This window comes from Camelina sativa, chromosome 12 (assembly GCF_000633955.1).
Source record: "Camelina sativa cultivar DH55 chromosome 12, Cs, whole genome shotgun sequence".
NCBI lineage: Eukaryota > Viridiplantae > Streptophyta > Magnoliopsida > Brassicales > Brassicaceae > Camelina > Camelina sativa.
In genome coordinates, this window is record NC_025696.1 from 11931809 (window position 1) to 11943317 (window position 11509).

The following is an 11509-nucleotide window of genomic DNA, read 5'->3' on the forward strand; positions in this document are numbered from 1 at the left end:
TAACGGCTATATGCCTATTGTCTTTCTATATCAACCCTTGTAACATATATTTGAGTTATTCTAATTAAGTCTTTTGGTTTATCCTATCTTCTCTATCAAGTAATTCTCTTCTATTCCGCAATTCTAACATGTAGCGCGGACAATCTTCTAGTATATACTCCTTCTGTCCCTAAAAGATTGATGTTTAGAAGTCTTTACACATTTTAAGAGAACAATGATTACTGATTTGAAATAAATTATTTTCTCTCACTAAAAAATATTATTTAATTGTGGACCAATAACAGTTTAAAATTTTAATTGTTTTGAATGATTATTTTTGAAATTTACAAAATATTAACTTTAGTTAATTTAAAATTATAGAAAATCAATCTTTGTGGGACAAAAAATATCCCAAAAAATCAAATTTATCAGGGATAGAGACTCTATTAGAGAGAGTATAATTTAACTCCAAAAAAATTCAATTAGCATTCCCAGAGTTATTAACTTGCACCGACGGTTCTTTGTGGAGCATTTAACATTATATTTGACTAGGTAAGACCCGCGCTACACTGCGGGATATGTTTATAAATTAACTTCTCTTTTAAGATAAATAATATTGAGATTTTAAAAGGATTATAGAATTTAGTAGTTTGTTTTTGCTAAAATTTTATTGTATACTTTATGCAATATTTATATATAATGTTACCATTTAGTGACATGTGAAAGATAAATCTTCCTTTTAGCAAAAACAACAACATGAATCTTTTGTTTTCTATCTTCTTCTATTACAAAATTTATTTTACTTTAAGAAAAAAGTAAAAAACTTATTTATTATTATAAACAATGTTTTTAAAGTTCGGTTCATAAAAAACTGGAAAATTTCTTGGATCATGCGGTCGACGTAGTTACATCATGAATTACTTATATTTACTAATAAATATATATTTATCATTATAAATATTTAAATAATTTCTTAGCTTAATTTTCCCTTATAAAAAAGTAGATATGTTTATGTTTTGGTATGAGTTATTTGTTTTGTATAGAGATTTCTGAAAAAAAATGGATTTTCTTTTAGAAGCGTAGAATCGAGTTTTTAATAAAAATTAGGAAGCAGGTGTGTGTTGGAACCATTAATATATAATTATATATGNCTTTTAGAAGCGTAGAATCGAGTTTTTAATAAAAATTAGGAAGCAGGTGCGTGTTGGAACCATTAATATATAATTATATATGTATATATATATATATTATAAATTCTTTTAAATATCTCAAATTTAAGTATTCATTATTAATATGTTAAATTATTCAAATAAATGTATAGAGCATATACCAATATCTAAACTATGCTGAAATTTTAAATTATTTTTTAGATATAATTCTAAAATAAACAATTAAATCATATTGGTACCCAAAATCTGAACAAAAATCTTGGTTATAAAATGAATTCTATTTTATTATACATGACAAATAATCACATTAGCAACATAAAAGATAAGATAATATATAGAGAGAGAAAAAGAAAAAAGCTGTTCACGAAAATTTCTGTCATTGGCTATCTCTTTTATTTTCTTAAATATTAAAATTATAAAATTGAAAAGCAAAAAGCCACGTGTGAATTGAAAAACCTAATTGCTTATTCTTCTTCGTTTTTTATTGCAGCCCGTCGCACCTGCTTGATAAACTGTTTTTTTTAAAAATTCAAACTCTAGTTCTCATAATAATTTACGAATCTACTCAGAATTAAACTATGGAACAGGTTTTAGTCATTGACAAATGCTTTCTTAAATCTTTGGACGATTCCGATTCACAACTTGTGCGCTTCCAAATGAGAACCGTTGCTTCCTCTGCGATTCTAAACTCTGTTTTTTAGGAAGCGCGATTCCACCGTGATTCTGTGCGGTTCAGGACGTTTCTGATTACGCTTCCGGTTTTGAAGCGAGAATTGATGCTTGAGTGATGATTCAATCACTGAGGGTTTATGAAGTAAAAGACAATGTGATGTGGCACATAGTTTTTTAACTGGTTTAAAAATCTTAGCTGTATTAATTCAAATGTTTTCATTGGTTGTTGATTTTAACTGATGTGTCAAGCTATGGTTCAATTCAAAAGCTGATGTGTCAGTCTCTGGAGAGAAACACCTTCTACTTTTATTGTATTGATTTGCATACGGTTTCAGATTTCGAACGGTAAATGGTACTTGTTTCGTGTTTTTTTTTCTTTTTTCTTTCAGCCATCCTATATATTTAGGCAGTTAAAACCACTAACTCGAACTTATGTTTGTAATTTTTCATTGAACATTTTTTTGTCACTAAGCATTAAGAATGAAACAGATTTTAAAAACTTCACTTAGAGATGGAATATGTATTTAAGATTTTGCTATCTCTTTGTTTTGATTTGTCCCTAAATTTATGGTATTCGAGATCATAGGTTCCAACCAAAATGGTATTAAAATCACTGCTCTTTTCTTTTTCGGTTAAATAATTAAATGGTACTAGGTTAGACACGCGCTACGCCGCGGGATTGGATTTTTATTTTATTTTTGTTATATTTTTTTGTATTTTGTTTTTTCCCTATTTCATAATTTAATATATGTTATTTAAAATTAAGTTTCATAAATTTATGTTGTTTGAAATCAAATTTCATAAATTTTTGATAATTTCAATGGTGACTTTGTTTTTTTGTTATTATTAAATACTAGAATTTTTTATTTCATAAAGTTAGTTGTTGAATATATTTTAATTTTATTACCCTAAAAATAAGTTTAGGAATTTCAAACCCTTAGTTTTTGATTTGTTTCTCGCTTACAAACCCTCAAAAATAGTAAGATAGATTACTCTTTGATGTCTACATTGTAAATTTTCTTGATAGATCTTAGTACGTTAAGTTTAGACACTTCAACATTTTTCTCCTTAATCTCACATAATTTATCTCTTAAAACATAATACATATTTATACTTGTTCTTGTCACTTAGTTTATTTAATTTTTCTGTTAATATTAATTCTGTAAATAAAAATTGCAAACTTAAATAAACAATTACATAAAATTATTCAAAAATTGTAGAGTTAAATAAAGAATTACAATTATTTAACAGAAAAGTGAAATAAGCATAAACCCAAAACAATACAAAAACCCAAACTAAACTAAACCAACAAAAGAAGATGACTGATTCAAAATCAAACAAACAAAACACAAAAGACCAACCAACACTTACATATGTGTTAAGCTGACGGATAAAACTCAAGAAGTTATTGTGCTTGAAGAATCTCGGAAGAAGGTCTCTACAAAAATCCGGTGGATTCCAAACGATGAAACTCTTGTTGCTCTTGACTCCACGAGACGATCGAATCCGATGAAGCATCATCATTAAAACACTTTCATCCATCGATGTTTTTGTAAGAAAAGGTGGGAGTGAGCTTGATGAACCTCCATGATTACTCTCATCCATCTCTAAAACACTTTCAAAATCTTTAAAAACTTTCAACTCCTTGATTCAATCTACTGCCACAAAAAGCTATACAAATCACACTCAAAAAAAGCAGAGCAAGAGAGTCTTTACATCAACTATAAGTTCAAGAACCAAAAGATAAAAGCTTTTCATGTCAATAACTTTAGTACACAGAAACTACAGTTAAGGACTCAAAGAACTCTCACTGATTTCGTTCAAAACTGGATAAGATTCAAAACCCAAAATTCCCTTAAAAAAAAAGAAAGCTTCAAACTTGAAACAAAAATCCCAAAACCTCACCACTGTTTCTCAAAATGAAGCTAAAAGCTTTCAAAGAAGCCCTTAAACCATAAAACCCTTTAAAATTCAATGAATCAAGAATGTGACACACCAAATCGAATACAAATTATGTTCTCTACACATTACCTTTGGTCAGTCATTCTGACAGCTTCAAGTCCAGTAAAGATTTTGTCAGTGAGACCAATCCTCTGCTCTAATTGGGAAACTCTAGCCATCGTTGCAGCTGATACACCGTGGGATTCGTCAAAGGTTTTACTTATGCTTAAAGCGTCTTTGCCTAGCACGAATCCTGTGGCAAGCATTTTTTTCACCACTTCTTGAGCTTTAGTCACTGCTTCTCCAGCGTTGAACTCGCCTCGTTGAGCATGAGGCTACCTGATTGAAGAACGAATGAGCTTTAGAAATGAGACCAAACATGAAACCAGTGAGTGTAAGATTCTACTATCTAATAAAACACAGAAAGATCAAAACTGAGAGATGTGTAAAAGAGAGATTCATACATTTGAGTATGATTCATCTTCAAAACCCCGCGGAGTCGCATTCCAGAAATCGAACTCTTCGTGATGTTGTCCCCAACGAGTAATGCAATCACACTGATCCAATATCGTTGCGCCCTGAAGAAAGCGAGAATTCCAACGAACCGAGTAATTCATACTCAAGAGACACACAAAAAGAAAGAAAAAAGTGAATAAAATCGAAACAAGACTTACACAGAGTACAACAGCAGTTTCTTGAGAATAAGAATCCCTGAACATCACATAAGCACCTGACCTAGTCTCGTTAACAACATAGCAGATTTAATCTTATGAATCCAGAATATGCAGAAAATACCAATTTTGTCTGCAAGTAAGGTTTGTTTACCTGACAATATCAATATATTCGATTGTACCAGAGAAAGAGAAGAAATCAATAAAATCTTTCTCAGTAACAGATAGAGATAACCGAGTCACTTCAACACCATATCCAATTTGATGATCCATCTTCACCTAACAGCTGAAAGAAAGAAAAAAATAAAGAAACACCATATCCAATTTGATGATCCATACGCAATCGAAACTCATAAATATAAGGAATATACTCTTCCCGATCTCTACCTCATACTAATATAGCTTTACATGGTTCTGAAATTTCAAGCGAAACTTGAGCAAGAACGGATTGCAAATTGTATCAAGAACACCGAAATCGTTGATTCACACATCGTATTACTACAGAGTGGTGGCGAGTTCTTGAGACACGGTGAAGCGAGAATTGAGAAATCAGATTCCGGGTTGTTGAGATTTTGGGACCTTTTCGATAAATTTCAGATGATATGTATTAATTGTTATAATTTGATTGGTTAACTATTTTTACTGATGTGTCAGCTTCTGGTTCAATACAAAAGCTGAGGTGTCATCACCTGGAAAGAAACATTGTAGTTTTATTGTATTGATTAAAATCACTGCTCTTTCGTATCATGGTTGTATGTAATTTGTTATACTTGGATGAAATTAAAAAATCATTGAGGAATGAAAGAATACGATACAAATAAATGCAACCAGCACGTGATCAATAAAGAACGTAACTCCGTTTCAAAAAGAATAGAAGAACATTTGTATTTATATTCTAAAAAAAAAAAAAGGAACGTAACTATGAAAGGCTCTCAACTACTTCTATGAAAGGCTCCTTTCAACTAGTTCTATATAATCCAATTGAACAGAGAGCAAAAATCAAAAGAACAAAAACAAAAAAACCAAAGATGAATAGCCTCAAACTTTTAAAGTTCTTATTGTAGCTTTCCATCTCTTCCTCCTCCAGTCGTACGCAGGTTAGCTAGATCCTTTTCTTTGATAATGTAGTTAGATCTTTGTTGGGATACAATCCAAGTCCCACATCTGAAGTTTGATAGGATTATCATTAATATATAAAGGATTAGGGTCAATCTACTAATTGCCAATTGGTTTTTAGGTAGAAACCCAAGATAAGCCAAAATTTAACATGGTATCAGAGCCCAAGGTTAAAATTCTGGTGGACCTAGAAAAGTGGATACAGACATGCCTCTTGTTAACCCGAGTAATAGGGGCCCAAGAAGGGGTTTATTATCGGTCCAAGTGGGATCGGTTCGAGATGGAGTTATCATCTCGAGGAGGCATGTTAATATCCCACATGTGGTCCTTGGTTTAAAGGGGAGATTGTTGGGATACAATCCAAGTCCCACATCTGAAGTTTGATGGGATTATCATTAATATATAAAGGGTTAGGGTCAATCTACTAATTGCCAATTGGTTTTTAGTTAGAAACCCAAGATAAGTCCAAATTTAACAATCTTTACATACTGTACGTATGATCCATTGTGGATACACTTTTGTAAACTTAACTCTCTTTAATTTTTAAGAAATTTCACAAACCATACCAAAAAAAAGTTCCACAGAAAACACCAAAAAATCTCAACAAAGAAGAGAACTCTCATCTCATCATCACGGCTGAGTTCTTGGTTCTCTAACGCCAATTGGAGAAAGAAGAAGCGGCAGAGTCGAGGTGGCGGTGACAAGTTTTTGCCGAGTATGTGTTCAGTTGTGGAGTATTAGACAAGTTATTAAGCTATTGAATGTTTTCATTAAATTGAGGCTGGAAGGGAAGGTTTCAATTCAAATACACCAACCTAGGCACGGCTTTATTGCAAACATATATGGAGTATTCAATAAATATGAACTTGTGATAGTTGTTGAAGTACAAAACTATTTTGAAACCGTCAGATGATTAGTTTTGCGATAATTGACAAATAGTCTCGATTCCATATCACACCTTTTAATTTAGACATATATGTGGTGACTTTCATAAAATTCGTCAGGAAATTTTCATCTACACGATCCATAAAGCATAAATGTAATGCCTCCTTTTCTTTTTTTGGTCAAAATGTAATGCCTGCTTATATGTATGTACTTTCCCCAAACGATTTAACGACAAATATCTATCTTTATTTTTTATTTTTTTTCATCATAATATGTATTTATTATGATCCAAAATAACAGCTTTTCTCCACATAAACCCACATGTGTTTATACCTCTTTTTTTTTTGGTAGACTGTGTTTATACCTCTTTAGTCTTTACTTATCGACCTCTATATATAGTGCTAAAGTTACAATGTTTCTCTCCATCAGATGCCTCACAAGAAAGAAAAACAAAACAAAAGTAAATCCTATATAAATACAATCATGAGCTCCGTCACAGAGCCATTCAAGAACAACCCCGCGAAGGCGCGAACCGTGACTGCATCATCCCTCTAGAAACGTTAATTAGGGCCAATAATGGCTAAGAGTGTATATCCATCTAGGGATACAAAGTCGCGTATATATATTGAAACATACATTATGTATATGAATGTAAATGAAAATGAATAATTTAAAATATATATAGTTAATGACAGTAAATTGTTAGATACATATATGAATGAAAACGTAATGAAAATCGATGCTCACATGGTCTATCTCAATCAGTTTCGCCTCAAATAGTTCATGAACAAGGTGGTCTCTAATATCTATGTATTTGATCCTAGAATGCTGAACAGGATTCTTTGAGAAGTTTATTGCACTCAAATCATCACAATGAATCAACAGAGTATAAGAAACCATACCATAGTCAGAGGACATTTGACGCATCCCTAGAAGCTGTGTACAGCAGCTGCCTAAGGCAATGTATTCAGCCTCAGCGATTGATAGTGATACACTTTTCTGCTTCTTGCGGAGCCAAGATATCAGATTGTTGCCCATAAAGAAGCATCCTCCACTCGTACTTCTACGATCATCCACAGACCTCGCCCAATCAGCATTGCAATATCCGCTCAGACTGGTATTGGTATCCTTAGTGAAGACTAAACCATAGTTCACTGTCCCTTTGATGTATCTGATGATTTTCTTGACTGCCAATAAGTGGGACATCTTAGGTTTATCCTGGTACCGTGCACATATCCCTACTGAGAAACATATGGCAGGTCGACTTGCTGTTAAATAGAGCAAGCTTCCAATCATCCTTCTGTATAGTCACTCATCGACATCCACTCCTCCCTCGTCTTTTGAGAGCTCGTCATTTACCCCCATAGGAACTCTTGCTTCTTTACTCTTATCCAAACCGAACCGCTGTATCAAGTCTTTGGCATTGGTGCTTTGAGACACAAAGATCCCATCAGCAGATTGTTCCACTTGCAAACCCAGAAAGTATTTCAGCTCTCCCACCATACTCATCTCAAATTCCTGTGACATGCTTTCCACAAACATTTGGACCAGATGTTGATAAGTAGAACCAAAGATGATGTCATCCACATAGATCTGAACAAACAATAGTGTAATTTCACTGTTGAGAATAAACACTGTCTTGTCTATACTTCCACGAACATAGCCTTGATCCAGAAGAAACGTAGTCAACCTCTCATACCATGCTCTTGGAGCCTGCTTGAGACCATATAGGGCTTTCTTCAGCCGGTACACATGCGCAGGATGTTGTGGATTCTCAGAGCCTTTTGGTTGTTCCACACACATCTCTTCTTGTAATATGCCTTTTAGAAAAGCACTCTTGACATCCATCTGATGCAATGTGAACTTGAGAGCAGATGCCATACCAAACATAAATCTGATGGATTCCAACATTGCCACCGGAGCAGAAGTTTCATCAAAATCAATTCCCTCAATTGGAGAGTATCCTTGAGTTAACAACCCTGCTTTGTTTCTTACAGTACAACCACTAGCATCACTCTTATTCTTGAAGATCCATTTTGTTCCTATGACATTGATGTCAGCAGAACGTTGAGTAAGCTCCCAAACATCACTTCGTTCAGATTGTTCCAACTCATCCTGCATAGCAGCAACCCAGAACTCATAACAACGCACCTCCTTGTGATTCGTAGGTTCAATGGAAGAGACAAAACATGCAAATTGCCCTATGTCAGAGTCTTGAGAGACAGACTCCGGAACGACAGCCTGTTGTTTCTTCCCTCTGGTAATGGTAACTCTACCCCCCTGAATCGCACCAATAACACCAGTAGAGGAGTGATTCCGATGTAGCTGAGAAGACACATGATCTGAAACAGAAGGTGATACAGCCCTAATAGAGTCAGCTTCTGTCATAGACTTCGCAGCATCAGTTACCAGGTTCACGTTGGAGACAATAGGTACTAACGCCATTTGCAAATATGGGGTATCGTCAAACAATACATTGACAGTCTTCAGGCAATTGTTGTAGACACAAGAAGCAGTGCTATGTCAAGAATAGCCCAGAAGGATACCTTCATCACTTTTAAGAAAGTGTAGATCAGTCTTCAGCTTTGGCAGTCCACGTACAACTTCTTGATTTGCCAATTTCTCCATTGTGCACACATTCAACTGACCAAGTTTCTGGTGCCACAGCTCTGCATCCAACTCAGTAGTTGCGTTAAAGCACTGCATTGACGATTTCCACATGTAACAGTTATTACCAGATCTCCTGCCTCTGAGTCTTACTGATCCTTGTTGATCAACAGCCTTGCACCCCTTCTTGGTGAATGTGACATCCAGACCTTCATCACACAACTGGCTAATACTTATCAGATTTGCCTTCAACCCTTCGACCAAGAAAACATCCTTAAGATGTGGTTGAGAAACACCACTAGTTGTACCTTTTCCTCGGATTGTTCCCTTTCTTCCATCACCAAAAGTAACTCTTCCGCCAACAACATCTTCTAAAAGAGATAGATTGTCTAGGGCACCAGTCATATGCTTAGAGCATCCACTGTCAAAGTACCACTTCGGCTGGTCAACCTCTGATTTTTCTGCTGTGACAGCCATATGACAGTAGAGATCATCTTTCCTGACATACCCCTGAGTGTTTCTTCTCACAACTGGATAAAACTCACCACGTTGCATCAAACTAGATACCCGATTCTGGAATTGATAACACTGAGCTTTATAATGAGTTAGATGTCCACAGTACCAACATCTTTTTCTTCTACTAAGCTGAGCAGGTCTTTGAGCCATCCGCTGAAACCCACTTGAGACATACGGTGGTCTAGTAGACTGCTCCGGCTGCACCCTCCCCCTTGGGATTCTCGGATTCTGCTTCCCAGAGCGCTGATCATATGGTCTAGTCGTTGTAGAGAATTTTTTCTCGATCAGCTTGGGCTCAGATTCCATCCCTCTGACAAACTGAGTGGTTGTGTTGGTGTTCGCTCCTTGATAACCCAATCCCCACTTCAGATTGCTAGATCTTCCAGTGCTAAGCAGTGTATCCAGATTTTTAGTTCCCTTATTCAGAATTCTGATATTCTTCAGCTGTTCTTCTAACTGCTTTTCATGTCGCAGCATCTTGGCCTTCTCTTCACTTAGTTCTTTTGTGATCATTGCAATATGCAGTTGCAGAGTAACTCTTTCAGAAATCAACTGGGTGTTGTCTTGAGTTTTCTGTAGCACTGTCTTGATGAGAAGCTCTATTTGATCTTCTACCGACAAATCAGGCTCTTCTCCATCTGAATCAGATTGCACCTTCTCATTTATGTTCTTGGTTTCCAACACCACATCATCTTCTTCTTCTTCCTCAATAACACCCAGCAGTCCAAGGAAGCTGTTCAGAACCTCTCATTTGCTGACTTCTTCATCTGAGTCACTTTCGCTCCAAGTAATATAAGACTTCTGCTTGTTCTCACGTGAAGGACAATCAAACTTGGTGTGACCATAACCCTTGAACCCATAGCACTGCAGAGAACTCTTACGTCTGTTGTTTGGACACTCAGACTTGTAATATCCAAAACCCTCACATTCAGCACACTAACGTTCTTGCTTGTCACTCTTCCTGATCTCCTTATCAGTATCGGATTTCATGAGCGATGGTGTTCCCTTCCGCTGACCCCTTTCCATCTTGCGAAAGTACTTCTTAACCAACAAGCCTACTTTTTCTTCATCTGCAACTTCCTGAGATTCTGCAAGCTTCTGTTCTTCTATGGCTTTAAGGGCAAAAGATTTCTCATTTACCTTTTCCTTCTTCTTCAACTGTATCTCAAACGCCTGCATCATACCAACCACCTGATTGTACTTGAGCTCATCAGAATTCAACAACACATCTATAGCAGACCTGTGTGGTTGAAACTTGTCAGGCAGACTTCTGAGGAATTTCTTAACCAGCTTCTTATCCTTATACCGTTTACCCAAAACTACAGCTTCTTGTGCAATACCACTCAGTCGACTGCTGTAATCAGCGACTGACTCAGTTTCAGTCATGTGAAGGTTTTCAAAATCTGATGCAAGATTATCCAGCCTTGTACGTTTGACCCTACTTGTCCCCTCAAACATGACTACCAGAATATCCCATGCTTCCTTAGCCGCTTCACATCCTTGAACCTGATTGAAGATAGCCCTAGGCAGAGACTTGAAGATAACTGACAGTGCCTGTGAGTTATGTTTGGACTCCGCTTTTTCTTCGACTGTCCATTTCTTCCTGTGCTTAGGAACCATTTCTCCTTTTTCATCCTTTTCTGTCGGATGTGACCAACCATCTTCCACTGCAAACTAAGCTTCCATGTCGATGCTTGAGATGGCTTGCTTGATTGACACTTTCCAAAAACCAAAGCACTCAGGATCGAGTTTCAATGGTGATTGAACCGCAACAAAATCCAGTGATTTCTCCATACCCTTGTCGCAAGATCTCACATGTTGAAAAAGGATATCAGAACCTTTTATCAGGTGCTTGCTCTGATACCAATTGTAAATGTATAGAGAACACAAATCAACCAAACCGCTTGGAAACACGCCAAGCAAACGCTTTTATTTAATCCTATAAAAACCTCT

At 35.6% G+C, this 11509-nt stretch overlaps 1 protein-coding gene and 1 long non-coding RNA gene across 2 annotated transcripts; both read right to left on the reverse strand.

Annotated features, from left to right (window-relative positions):
* Positions 4435-5023, reverse strand: LOC104731365. Its single transcript, XR_002034508.1, has 3 exons — positions 4820-5023; positions 4587-4718; positions 4435-4496 (listed from the first exon to the last, which is right to left on the reverse strand). It is a non-coding gene; the product is annotated as an uncharacterized LOC104731365 (long non-coding RNA).
* LOC104733421 lies at positions 8957-11176 on the reverse strand. The gene is made up of 2 exons (XM_010452999.1): positions 10498-11176; positions 8957-10257 (listed from the first exon to the last, which is right to left on the reverse strand). Exons 1-2 carry the CDS (start codon positions 11174-11176, stop codon positions 8957-8959), a joined length of 1980 nt encoding a protein of 659 aa, XP_010451301.1.

What these genes read in the sequence shown, in the direction of transcription:
- LOC104733421 (XM_010452999.1), bottom strand. Translation starts at nt 11,176, where the DNA reads ATGGTTCCTAAGCACAGGAAGAAATGGACAGTCGAAGAAAAAGCGGAG. An exon ending in GAAGAGTGACAAGCAAGAAC is followed by an intron (nt 10,258 to 10,497) that starts GTTAGTGTGCTG and finishes TTATTGAGGAAG; the next exon opens with AAGAAGAAGATGATGTGGTG.